This window comes from Lynx rufus, unplaced genomic scaffold (genome assembly GCF_022079265.1).
Source record: "Lynx rufus isolate CCGP_SWC_20201006 ecotype Redwood Valley unplaced genomic scaffold, mLynRuf1.p SCAF_4, whole genome shotgun sequence".
Lineage (NCBI taxonomy): Eukaryota > Metazoa > Chordata > Mammalia > Carnivora > Felidae > Lynx > Lynx rufus.
This window is the reverse complement of record NW_025814856.1, coordinates 145,690,721-145,704,747: the sequence shown is the minus strand read 5'-3', so window position 1 is coordinate 145,704,747 and position 14,027 is coordinate 145,690,721. Positions and strand designations below refer to the sequence as shown.

Here is a 14,027-nt window from a genome sequence, read left to right as displayed (position 1 = left end):
GGGACAGCAGGTGACCCTACTCATAGGAAAGACTGTAACAGTGGTATGACCATCATATCTGTTGTTAAAACCTAAAACCTCCAAGTAGATCCAACTGTCTTAGAGCAAAGACCTCAAAGGTTGTGGCACCCTGTAAACCATTGCAGTTAAACTGCTTGGGGAAGAGACTTAAAATGCAACTCTCCCACTTAAAATTTGAAACATACCAAATGAGTCGGAGAGATGTGAGAATAAGAAAATATATCAAATTTAAGAAATCTGTCTAGGAAAACTACTGGCACATGAAAGTGCCTGAAATCAGAGATAAAAAACCAACTATAGTTTTGATTGTACTATGCTGCTGAAACACAAGTTCACATAACCCCAGCCATCCACAAAGGATCAGGGAGCCCAATCGTACTATGTGCCCAGAAGGTGGGAAGCTGGAAATACTTGGTAAATAGCACCAGTGACCACCACTGTGCAATAAACAGAAGTGACGTCCAGGGGCACCCAGGTGGCTCAGTCGGTTGAGTGTCCGGCTTCGGCTCAGGTCATGATCTCACAGTTCGTGAGTCCGAGCCCCACATTGGGCTCTGTGCTGACAGCTCAGAGCCCGGCGCCTGCTTCAGATTCTGTCTCCCTCTCTCTCTGCCCCATCCCCACTCATGCTCTGTCTCTCTCTGTCTTAAAAATAAATAAAACATTTAAAAAATAATTTGAAAAATAATAATAATAAAAAAAGAAGTAATGCCCAAACCACTAGCTTCTAGAGCGTGGCACTTAAGCTTCAGAACAACCCAGGAAGCAAAAGTAGTTCAGCAGAGAAGACCATATTCCAGTCTTACCCTTGGGCAAAAGTAAATCAAACTCACCTTACATAAAATAACACAAATCAAGAGACTGTGAATGGATCTATATTACGAGGGACAGAGGAGTGAATGCACCTGAACATGGAGGAGTGGTGGATACAAGTAGAAAAAAAATAGCTCTCCATTTCTGTATAAAAGCCACGCTGCAGAGATCTGGGAGTGAACAGAAACAACTGTTGTGAGATGTGGGCATTTTACCAAATGACTTGGAGAACAGAGTTGAGCCCTCCTTACTTCAGCAGTGCAGAAGGAAAAAACCAAGGCCTACTGGACTGACAGTCTCCTTCTCCCAGAGACAGAAGGCAAGGGTGCTAGAATAATCATTCTTCTTTAGAAATGGAGAGTCAAGAGAATACTGGAATATTCTTGGCCCAGGATCAGAAGACTTGTTGATATGAGGCAGACACAACTACCCTGGCCTCCAAATTCAGGTGTATTTACCTTATGTTTTAAACAAAGTGTTTTAAGTACTTTTCTGCTTCTAAGTTTTTAAGATGTCAAACCCCAGATCTAGGAATTAAGCCCCTTCCCTACCACTAATTTCAAGGGCAGAGGTCAACATGACACAAAGTAGAAATATATACTCAACTTTTATTTCATTAGAAATCCATTTAAGCCACATGGTGGCCATAATGCCATGTCCTGAGCAGGCTTTGTCATCCCAGTGTCCCCTTCAGACTGATATTCACAAGTTCGCTGTATGTTGGAGAGAGGGCATTTAACATGTGAAACAATAAGAATTGGACACTATTTCATCATTCCCCCTCCCATACACCAACCCATACATCACTCCCACACAGACAAGCTCTCACCGAAGAGAGGCTGAACACCATACAGACTGACCATAAGACGCGCAAGTCCGAAGGAACTCTTGGCAGATGTTGAGGAAGCAGGGACGAAAACGACACCATCTCCCAACGGCTGAACATGAAGCACAAGCCCCTAGCTAAGAGATGTCAGAGAACTGTTGTCAAGGACACCAGAGGGTACAGCAGACCCCGGGAAGAGTGACATCATTCCATCACAGTCATAGGCAACCCGTTCACATCGGACAGGCTCTTTTTCCAGGACAGGAGCATCCAGACGGAGAGGCCCTTCAAGGGCCTGGTAACAGTTCTGATAATACTGATGTTCGGAGCCTGCCTGCGCAGTTCCTGCCCGGACCCTGCCTGGTGTTCCAAGGTTATAGCCGGTGGAGTGAGGTCTTATCACACCCCTCTGGATGGATGGTCTGGAAGGCCCTAGGGGGCTCTGTGCTGGCTGGTTGACTTCTGGTGGTCCAGGAGCTCCCAGGTAACGGGCTCTCCAGTAAGCCTCCCAGGGACTCCATCAGTCTAACGAAAATGGAGAGCAGCGTCAACACCACACCTAAGAGATAGAGGTTCAACAGAGGCTTCATGGCTGAAAGGACCCCACACTCCTCTGCAGAGCAGTAAAGCTTTCTTCCACTTCTGGAAGGCCTCTGGATGCTGAGGAAAGAGAGGTGTGGTTAACCTGTAAGCCTTCTGGGATATGCATGCATCTGGCCCTGACTACTGTCTTCCTAGGGAGCTAAGACAGGGAGATAGGGACCAGCGCATGTTCTTCCGCAACAGAATCTCCCAGCATATTTACTCTATAAACTCCATGGCCCCAGAGCTAGACTTACTTCTGGGGCTAACTCAAAAGCACTCCTCAAAACTTTTACATCTTCTAGGGCACCTGGGTGGCTCAGGGGTAAGCTTCCCCCCCACCCTTGATTTAGGCTCAGGTCATGATCCCACGGTTTGTGGGTTCCAGCCCAGTATCGGGCTCCGACAGCACAGACCCTGCTTGGGATTCTCTCCCTCTCTGCCCCTCCCCCACATGTATGGGTGCCCTCTCTCTTGAAAGTTTAAATAAACTTTAAAAAAAAAACAAAAACAAAACTTTCACTTCTTCTGAAGCAAAACCTTTTTACTCCTCCCGCCTGGTGCAATGCACAATCCCTGTGCCACAGCTCAGGGCACAGAGGGGCCAAAAATCTTCCAGAACCGAGTCTGTTTCTGAGGGAGGAGTTGTAAGAACATGCCCTTGAGAAAGCAACCTGTCTAGAGGTCTCCCTCACATCTCAGTCAGGTTCCTGTTAATCATAAATTTTTTGATAAGTAAAAATAATTCTAAGACAGTCAAATCTATCTAGTTCACTTAACAACTACGCCCTGAATAGTACAGTGTGTTAGGCGCTCTGCAAGGTACTACGGCCACACGGGGTCCGGCAGACACGAACCCTGTCCTCATCCGGCGGACAATCTAAGCAAGAGAGGCAGTTACCACCCACCCACCGCGCCAAGTGCTGTGACAAGAAGGGTTCTTCGGGAGGGCAGGACTGGGACACCTAATCCAGCACTAGCGAGCATGGGGAGGGCGTCATGTAACACAGGGTCATCCCTGAAAACAGCTGGAGCGGCTGACTCCCGGACCCGAGTGGAGGCGGAGCAAGGAGCACCCGCTCCAGGCAGCGCGGCCCCAGGCCAGGAACCCGAGGCGGCCCGAGGGGCACGCAGCCCGGGAATAGGGGCGGGAAGGCGGGGAAGCCCACAGGGTCGCTCACCTCCAGGAGGAAGGGCCAGGAGCCGTCCACTCGCGGTAACAGCGGGTCGTGCAGGAGTCGAGAAAGTCAGCCCCGGGACAGAGCTGAATCGCAACCAAGAAGATTCTCCGAGCACAAAAGCGCAGCCCTCCGCAGGCAACACGGGGAGGCCGCCCACACCGCCCACTTATAGCCACGTCCCAGCCCCGGAGCCCGCGCATGCGCACTGGGGCCGCACGCACTCGCCCGGACGCACGTCCGCGGCCCCGCCCCCAAGCGGGGCGGTCCGAGGTCGGGGTCTCGGAGCAGGGCTCTCAGTCCGACCTGTTTGGGAAAGAACGCAACTTGGGGTTCTGAGTCACTGAGATCGGCAGTAAGGTCAGCGTGTGTGGTAACTCGGACTGCTTTTTCCTGCTGCAGGAAACTTTGGAAGGAATCAGCACATTTACCCCCGTACTAAGTGGATTGGAAGACACACCTGAGGTGCCCCAATCCAAGGGACCCTCAGGTCAGATGAAGACCGGTCTGCGGAGGAGGGCTTCTTCACCAGACATTCCAACAAAGCACAGATTGTCAGAAGGCATCAGACCCCCACTCCCTGCCCCCAGTGTTTAAATTCCAGGGACTGAAGAGCTGACTTTCACTTTCTAGAAGTGTCAGCATTCCGGGCACCACCCCCACTCTCCAGTCCAAGGCCTGAGGTTTAATTTACCACTGATATCATTGGAATGGTGAGGCGTTTTCGCATCGTATTAAGTTCTGCTTTCTACGAAAGTTTGTCATGTGTTAGAAAATGTGAAACACTCAGCTGGCCCTGGTGCCTGTTCTGACGTCACAAAGACGTCACTTTGTACTCACTGGGCCTCAGTTTTCTCACCTTTAAAATGTGGACACAAGATGATTTTATTTTATTATTTTTTTAACGTTTACTTATTATTCAGAGAGCATGAACATGGGAGGGGCAGAGAGAGGAGGAGCCACACGATCCGAAGCAGGCTCTAGGCTCCGAGCTGTCAGCACAGAGCCCGAAGCGGGGCTTGAACCCAGGAACTGTGAGATCATGAACTGTGAGATCATGACCTGACCCCAAGTAGGACGCTTAACCGACTGAGCCACCCAGGCGCCCCTACAAGATGATTTTTAAAGATACTTTCAGATTGAACCAAAGAGCTAGGAGGTGACAGTTCAGTCTCAGATTTGGGGGCTGCGAAGCTTTGCTAATCCCACCGCTACCCCCACCCCGCCACCCCCGCAAAACCAGAGAAATGTAACCGTTCTACTGTGAGAGCACCCAAAGGCGGATCTCGGAAAATAGAGAGTCCTGGGAAGACACCAGGAGTCAGCGGGCACCTGGGAAGGAACCTTCAGGCAAGAAGGCTGCCAGTGGTTTCCTTGCTTTCCTCCTGGGGAGGAGGAGGAGGTCAGTGGGCCAAAGCGCTGGGGCAGGTGAGTCTAGGCTGGTCCACGGAGCTGTAGGACTGGTGGTTCCACGTGCCAGGATCATGTGCCGAGGCTGGTTGGGGGAGAACCCGGGAGCCCTGCCGTGCTCTGCCCTTTAGTGAAAAAGCAGGAAGGGAGGAGCCAAATCCCAGCTGCGACCTTTCCCCTACTTTCTGGGTTCACAGTCTTCTGTTTTCCAGGAGGAGTGGGTGGAGAAAGGAGAAAGTTGGGGATGAAGACGTGCTGGCAGGCAGGCACTTAGAAACTAAATTTTCTGTTTAGCCGGCAAGAATTTTTGGTCTTTCCTTAGAGTTTTGTCTGCTTTTGTGCTGGACCCGGTGACTCTTGCTCTGTTGTTAGGAGACGCTAGAGCGCCAAAATCACACTGCCAGATGTCCCAAAAGCCATCACTTGCTAGTTGGGGGCTTTGGGCAAATCCTTTAATCTTGTTGTGCTTCAGTTTCCTCACATGTTAGGTGGAATGATAATAGCCCTTAGCTGGAAAGTCAATGAATTCATCCTTGTATATAGCACAAAGAATGGTGCCCGGCACATAGAAAGCATTCCATGGGGGGCACCTGGGTGGCTCAGTCCCTTAAGTGCTGGACTCTTGGTTTCAGCTCAGCTCATGACCTCGCAGTTTGTGAGTTGGAGCCCCACATGGGAGGGGGGGGGTTCCATGCTGACAGTGTAGAACCTGCTTGGGATTCTATGTCTCCCTCGCTCTCTCTGCCCCTCCCCTGCTCACACTCCCTCTCTTTCTCTCAAAATAAATAAATAAATAAACTTACAAAAAAATTAGAAAACATTCCATGAGTGTTAACATCATCTGTATCATTGACCACAAAAGTCCCAAAGAGGGACTTTGTTCATAGTAGCCTACGTTTGGTGCTCAAACCCCGAAGTTCCACAATAACCCTTTGGGGTCTGCATATTGTGAGCCTTAAATCTTTATTTTCACACAGCTGGAAGGAAGAGATGGGCACCTCTCGGACAATTCCCTCTCCCCCATATTCACTGTCATTGCTTGAATGTCATGCCAGCTGAAGATAACCAGGGTTTGAGTGAATATAGAAAACCCTTTGCTTCCCAACTATCAGCTACAAATATTATTGGCTGTCATCTTTGGGTAGGTACTGGGATGTCTAAGTCAGGATTCTTGTCCTGGCTCCAACACTGGCCAAATTAATCAATCTATTTGAGCCTTGGTTTCCTAATCTGTAAATTAGGGAAAATCATATATAAATAAATAAATAGGAGGTGCTCAGTAAGTAGTGGCTATTGTTTTATTAAGCCATTTAGAAGCAGGTTCTTTTTTCTTTTTAAAGAAACATGTTTATTTTAAATGTTTATTTATTTTGAGAGGGGGGGTAGGGACAGAGAGAGAGAGAGAGAATGAGCAGGGGAGGGGCAGAGAGAGGGGGAGAGAGAATCTCAAGCAGTCTCCATGCTCAGCATGAGCCAGACTTGAGGTTGGATTCCATGAACAGTGGGATCATGACCTGAGCCCAAATCAGGCATCAGATGCTTAACCGACGGAGCCACCCAGGGATCCTGCAGCAAATTCTTTTTTAAAAAGTAATCTCTGTGCCCAACATGGGGCTCAAATTTACAACCCTGGGGTCAAGAGTCACTTGCTCCACTGACTGAGCCAGCCCCTAGAGGCAAATTCTTATCCTAAGCAGGCTGTCATCTAGTTGGATAGATAAGACCTAAAATATCTAACTACCAGCCCCAGGTACTGTAGGAGTATTGGTTAGAAATTAGTCACACTGGAGCGTGAATCCTGGTCCACAATTTGTTAGTTGTTGCCCCCGGGCTCTGCTGGCCTCAGTTTCTTCATGTATATAATGGAAGCAATAATAGTTCTAACCTAATAAGACTGTTACGAAGATTAAACTAAAGAATGGGTGTAAAATACTAAGCATAGACTAAGGGCAAAATAAATGGTGGTTATTCATCTAATTAGCTCTCAAAGCACACTATCGTGAATGTACCGCGGTTCTTGGGAGCCCAGAAATAGAGGAAGAGAGAGAACTGGGTGGTAGGCAAATATGATGTAAGAACATAACTAGGGTGGAGATGCCTTGTTTGGGGATCTGGAATTGTAACATTCACCATGAGTAAATGGAAAACTGGGAACAAAGTAAGCATTTTTGATTGGAGAAATATAGGAAAAGATGACTATCTTACCCAGCATCGTTAGTAAGGTCCCACTGTTCCACCAAAGGAGAGTAGGTAGGGTCCCAAGACAAACTCTCTTTGCGTTCTACCTCCTCACTGGGGACTGCTTATCAGGAAAAGCTCCTTATGTGGAGGTTCCTCAGAAAATTAAAAACAGAGCTGCCCTATGACCCAGCAATAGCACTGCTAGGAATTTACCCAAAGGATACATGAGTGCTGATGCATAGGGCACATGTACCCCAATGTTTATAGCAGCACTCTCAACAATAGCCAAATTATGGAAAGAGCCTAAATGTCCATCAACTGGTGAATGGATAAAGAAGATGTGGTTTATATATATAATGGAATAATACTACTTGGCAATGAGAAAGAATGAAATCTTGCCATTTGCAGCAACATGGATGGAACTGGAGGGTATTACGCTAAGTGAAATAAGTCAGTCAGAGAAAGATACCATATGTTTTCACTTACATGTGGATCTTGAGAAACCTAACAGAAGACCATGGGGGAGGGGAAAGGGGGAAAAAGTTACAAACAGAGAGGGAGGGAGGCAAAGCATAAGAGGCTCTTAAATACAGAGAACAAACTGAGGGTTGATGGGGAGTGGGGGAGAGGGGAAAGTGGGTCATGGGCATTGAGGGGGCACTTGTTGGGGTGAGCACTGGGTGTTGTATGGAAGCCAATTTGACAATAAATTATATTTTTAAAAAAAGGAAAAGAAAAGCTCCTTATGAACCCTATCTTTATCTCACACCCCCTATGGAGTCATAGTCAGCCCACGTGGGAGTACTGTGTGACGAATACACTATCCTCACAAATTTTATCTTATGATCCTGGGTCCGGTTAAAGAACATGTCTTGCATTGCTGGTGAGTACAAATGGGTACCCCGTATGGAAATCAGTTCGGTAATGGCTGTAAAAACGAAAGAATGTGTACGCCCCTTAACCTAGACCTTCACTTGTCATTGCAGGCAAAGTCCTGCACGTGGAGAATGGCGTATTCAGAGGCAATCGTTGCAGCACTGTTTACGATACAGAAGATTGGGAAGAAGCACAGCAGCCTATCAGGAGAACCTGGTTAAGTAAATGACCGGGATTGCACTTTCATACAGGGGGTCACCGTAAAGTCAGCAAAAAGAATAAGCAGTTTTGTACATACGGATGTGATCGCCACAATACATTAAGTGGAAGAAGCCAAGTGTGTAGTGTGTCTGTCGTATGCTACAGTTTGTGTTAAAACAGACCCGCAAGACAGGATGTACAAAATGAGATACCACCTCCTACCCACTAGGATGGCTATAGCTATATATATATAGCTATATATATATATATATATATATATATAGCTATATATATATATATATATATATATATATATATATATATAAAACGTTTATTTAGTTTTGAGAGAGAGCGCACAAGGGAGGGGCAGAGGGAGAGGGAGATAGAGGATCCAAAGCAGGGTCCGTGCTGACAGCAGAGAGCCCGATGTGGGGCTTGAACTCACAAACCGTGAGATCATGACCTGAGCCGAAGTTGGGCGCTTAACCAACTGAGCCAGCCAGGTGCCCCTATATATCCATTTTTAAAAAATTATTATTATTATTTTTTTAACGTGTACTTACTTTTGAGACAGAGAGAGACAGAGCATGAACAGGGGAGGGTCAGAGAGAGGGAGACACAGAATCCGAAACAGGCTCTAGGCTCTGAGCGGTCAGCACAGAGCCCGACGCGGGGCTCGAACTCACAAGCCGTGAGATCATGACCTGAGCCGAAGTCGGATGCTTAACCGACTGAGCCAGCCAGGCGCCCCCCTATATATCCATTTTTAAAGAAAATAAAATAAGCGTGGGTGAGGATATGGAACGCTTATACATTGCTTTTGGGAATGTAAAGTGGTCAGCTGTTGTGGAAAACAGTTTGGCAGTTCCTGAAAAAGTTAAACATAGAGTTACCATGAACTTATATGCAAATGTTCATAGCAGCATTATACCTAATAGCCAAATAGGTGGAAACAACCCAACTGTACATCAGCTGATGAACAGGTCAACAAAATGTGAGACAATAGAATATTATTTAGCCATAAAAAATGAAGTTCTAATACATGCTTACAATATGGGTGAGCCTTGAAAACATTATGCTGAGTGAAAGAAGCCGGACACAAAAGGACACGTATTGTACGATTCCATTGACATGAAATGTCCAGAATAGGGAAATCTATAAAGACAGAAAGTAGGTTAGTGGTTGCCAGGGGCTGGAGGGAGAAGGGAATAAAGAATGACAGCTAATGGGTACAGGGTTTCTTCTTGGGATGATGAAACTGTTCTAAAATTAGACAGTGGAGCTGGTTGCACAACTCTGTAAATACACTCTACACCACTGAATTTCACACTTTAACGGGGTGAATTTGGGCATGTGAATTGGATCTTCATACAGCTGTTATTCTTTAAAAAGGAAGGCAAATTGAAGACATCTTCAAATGACAAACAAAAAACAGAATGAACCACCCTAGACCCTTACTAAGGAAACTTGCAAGCATGTACCTGAAAAGAAAACTGAACCTAGGGGAAAAAATCGTGAGATTCAAGAAGAAAGAGTGAATAAACACTGGGAAAACGAAATAAAACCGAACAAATTATGACTACTCAAAACTACCTTTCCAGACCAGAAGAAGGTAGGACACACGGCCACAGAGTGCAGCATGTGAGATCGGAGAGGTCCTCGCCCAGGACAGACGGCAGCAGAACCACGGATGAAACCTCGAAGAAACCCGTCAGGGTTAGTGGATACAGCTGCATCTGTGTGAACCCGCTGGCTGGACCATCACAACGGGAACAGCCAAGATATGAAGGCTGGGGAAGTGCATGGAAAGTGTTTCTACTGCTTTGCAACTTTTAAGTCCAAAGTCAATTCAAAAAAAAAAAAACTTTTAAAGGTTAAGAAAAACAAGAACAAAACCGTTTTCGATAATACCACTTTTTTAAAAATGGTAAACATTTAAGCTGGGAATGTTCTGCTTATTTTTTTCTTCATAGTACTTAATACCATCAAACGTGTTTTATATTTATGTACGGATCAACTATCTGTCCTCACTAGCAGGTAGCTCCCTGAGGACAAGGATTTGGACTGTTTTGTCAATTACTATGCTAAACCCAGAGCGCTGCCTGGCATGTAGTAGGTGCTCAGCAAATATTTGTTGAGTGAATAAGGAACAGCTGCTCACTGATTGGTTTCATTTATTTGTATTTGTTGTACAACATTTTAATAATGAGCATTACCGGGTGATACAACTACGAGATATCCCCCAGACTATTCTCGCGTGCACATGAGTTACTTTTACAACTGGAGAAAAAACGTTAAAAATTTAAACTCACATTTTGTAAAATTAATTGCTTGTGCAACATTGTGACAACAGCAGATATGCAACGAGGGGAAGACAGCCAAGGGAGTTTGGATGGGGAAATTGGGTCAAGAGCAGTGGCAGCTGTGGAGGTGGGGTGTTTGGGCGGGCTAGGGCAGCGCAGGGCACCAGAGGAAGGTGGAGCCATGGAAGGTAGAGCCAGTCCCCAAAGATGGGCAAAGAGCACCCAAGGCAAACAGAGGCTTCTTCGCCCCCTACCTGGGCCAGGGGCCTCAATTCTGAGTGTGGTTCTGATGCTAACTACTCACTGACCTGGGACAAGTTACTTTCCCTGTGAAATGCAGGGAGGAGGCAAATGAACTGTCTTCTCAGCGTTTCTGCCTCAGGGGTGTGTGGTTCCAGAAGCTGCGGCATGGGTGGGAGTGGGTCTGGAAGACACTGTAGACCTCTGTCCACAAGCCCCATTTGGGAATTGCTCGATGAACCATGCAGAGTAGAAAAGAATAGTTTTCAAAACTATATGGACCATATACTTTAACTATACATATATACACACACATAAATATGTACATATTATATATGTATATATACATGGGAGAGACTGACAGGGTGCATTCTGAAATATTAACATTGACATTATTTTTCATTAGGCGGGCCCTTTAATTCATTAATCACAATAAGCTCAGTGCCAGCGACCTATAGACTTTTCAAGGACTCTTAAAAATATTTGAGATATGGAAAAGAGAAGAAATTGCTTCAAGATTTTTTATTTTATTTATTTATTTTTAATATATATATATATATTTTACGTTTATTTTTTATTATTGAGAGAGCGAGACAGAGCATGAGCATGGGAGGGGCAGAAAGAGGAGAAGACACAGAATGTGAACGAGGCTTCAGGCTCTGAGCTGTCAGCACAGAGCCTGACGCGGGGCTCGAACCCACCAACTGGGAGATCATGACCTGAGCCGAAGTTGGATGCCCAACCGACTGAGCCACCCAGGCGCCCCTTCAAGATTTTTTAAAAGGCAAAATTAAAATGAATAAACACTTAATCAAAGGTTCTCCAAATATGACATCATGTCAACTGGACAATTTCAGTTCAACCTGATAACTTGAAATGTGGGCTATGGGTGTATTTTAATGTGCTGGAGGCATCCAGCTTACGTAGGCATGTGTAGGAATCGTGCAAGTTTCTTAAAATGGGTAAATGGTAGATTTATAGTTTCCTGTAGTTTCCAATTTTCTATTCTAAGCATATATGGTAAGAAGAAAAAGAAGAATGCCTGGGTAGCTCAGTCGGGTAAGCCTCTGACTCTTAATTTTGGCTCAGGTCGTGATCTCACGGCTCATGAGTTTGAGCCCCACATGGGGCTTGGTGCTGACAGTGAGGAGCCTGCATGGAATTCTCTCTCTCCCTATCTCTCTGCCTTTCCCCCCACCCTCAAAATAAATACATATTTTTTTGAAGTTAAAAAAATAAGTAAAAAGAAGAAAACTTCGATGAACTTTGGGAAAGCACGTGCGTGAAAAAGCCGAGGAAAATATAGGGTGAAGAAGCACTATTTCCTCATCTCCACAAAGGCCGAGGACTGCCTAGTCCTTTGATTTCTGTAGGTAATAATAATCAGAAGGGAAACTCGCTCAAAACATGTATTTTAAACAGCTTTCTGTTTCTGGGCTGTCAACTAAGTTATGTCCACCCAACAATTAGAGTAAATCTGTGTATTGATATTTTGCTCCCTCTTTCCTTCATGGAATCATAACGTTATTAAATGTTAAGACCTAGAGGAAGTCTTCCTTCCTCCTGGTCCTTGTCTTGGTGACCACAGTGGGTGGAGAGCAGGGAGCCCAGGTCAGCTGTGACCGAGCCAGGCACGGAGCAGAGTGGGCTTTGTGCTGCTTGGCAAGTGGCTGCAGGAGTTTCAGAAGGAGGCAGGTGTTTTGCTGTTGCACTAGGGGGATGGACGTCGGGGTGGGGGGCTCGGGAGGCATGGGGTCGTCCCGATGTCTGTGCCGTTTTCATTCATAATTACAACACCTACCGCCGTCTCTTCTGCATGTGGCTACACACGCACATGCCCTGTGTTTACACATATGTGCCCACATGGGCACATTCTCTCTTCCTGTCAGGCTGGCACCTTTCCCCCAGACACAGATGCCCAGACATTTCTGCTGCCAACTGACTGACTGCGGGGCTCTGTTTCAAGTTGGCTAGTGGAGGGCAGGGGGGCCGCCCTGCTGCCTCTTATCCCAGCCAAGAAGGGCAGAAGCTGCTGCCGGCAAAGACTATCCAGCCAGAATTCTCCCCCTCCCTTCCCTTCAATGGTGATAGGATGGTCCAGCCCGCCTGAGCCCTACCCAGCCCCCAACCCCAACCTCCCAATCCACCCCACCCCCGCATACTTCCCCCAACACCCCGATGGATCCTGAAAGGCAGCTAAATTCACTCAGTATGCCAGGCTCCCAGCTCTCTCACTTGGCCTTGGGAACCTCTCCAGTCCCTCTACCTCTGGTTCTTCTGCATACTCAAGTATCACTTCCTGATATCATAGCATTCAACGTTTTGTCTTTCAATCGATAAAGGTGTTCTGTCTAGAAAACCTCCTGTTCCCCTAGAACAAATGTTTTACTGATTTATTTATCTCTACTGTTAGGTTGTCATCACTTTGAGAGGAAGGATTACTTTAAAAATTAAAAATATAGCGTCTTTTTAATCTGTGCCTTGGACAGACCAGATGCTTAGTGGTGATCTGTTGATCAATCTCTTATCACACACAAGCAGTAAATATCAGTGAGCCCCCTGACGTCACTAAACCCTTTAGCTAGACTGAACTTGTACCCTCCCTGCCCATGTCACCCACATCACCAAACTCAGGCTTGGCCACTGCCCAGCCTGAAGCAAAGGGGCACATCCCTTCCTCGGTGCAGCCTCAGGGTCCTCTGTTAAAACACAGGGACTGAGCTACGTAATGCTCTAAAGCTCCTTCTAGTGGATTAGATTCTATAACTCAGGGCTTTCATGGCATCCTGGCAGCTTCTTGTCCTCCGGCTTCTGGAATAAACTCATAGTTGTCCCCTGCCTCTTCCGTCTCTGCAGGAGAGGGAGGAATCAAGGGAAAAGAAAAAGAGGTAGATGTGGAAAATCTCCTTCCACAGTGAAGAAAACCACCGGCTTAGGGACTCATGCAAAATGAGAGCCACCCAGAAGAAGGAGCAGGTATATAATGGGACATGTAGAGCCCAGGGGGCTCTGAGTGTGTACATCGGGGCAGGTGTGGGCACACTTAGGAACCTTGACACTGTGAGTGGCTCTCAGCCTGTTGATGTTCTCATTGTCGATGTGATTCCTACTGCCCCAGAGTGCCTGGGCAGGTGACTTTCAAAGCCTCCTGGTACAGGTCACTTGGTCAACGGGCATGTGACTGTTGCTGTTTTTGTGTACCTGAAACTGTGTGCTGGGCTCAGTCACTGCAGGAAGTTCAAGCTCTTTGGTTGGATTATGAGTCACCCAGTAAATAGTGGACACGGGCTGCCTACAGCTCCCTTACTTCTTCCAAGCCAGGAAAGGAGGGGAATCCTTCCCCTCCATGCTCCCAGAGGCCAGCACACCTGAACAGCCCCTTCCCACAGAGGGGAC

At 46.7% G+C, this 14,027-nt stretch overlaps 1 protein-coding gene across 1 annotated transcript; it reads right to left on the bottom strand.

Annotated features, from left to right (window-relative positions):
• Positions 1-1,440: 1,440 nt before the first annotated feature.
• On the bottom strand, positions 1,441-3,531 carry HILPDA (hypoxia inducible lipid droplet associated). Its single transcript, XM_053722204.1, is given in 3 exon segments — positions 1,441-2,094; positions 2,097-2,320; positions 3,424-3,531. Coding segments are annotated over 2 exon segments (189 nt in total). The 5' UTR covers positions 2,251-2,320; positions 3,424-3,531; the 3' UTR covers positions 1,441-2,059.
• Between the last annotated feature and the right edge of the window lie 10,496 nt (positions 3,532-14,027).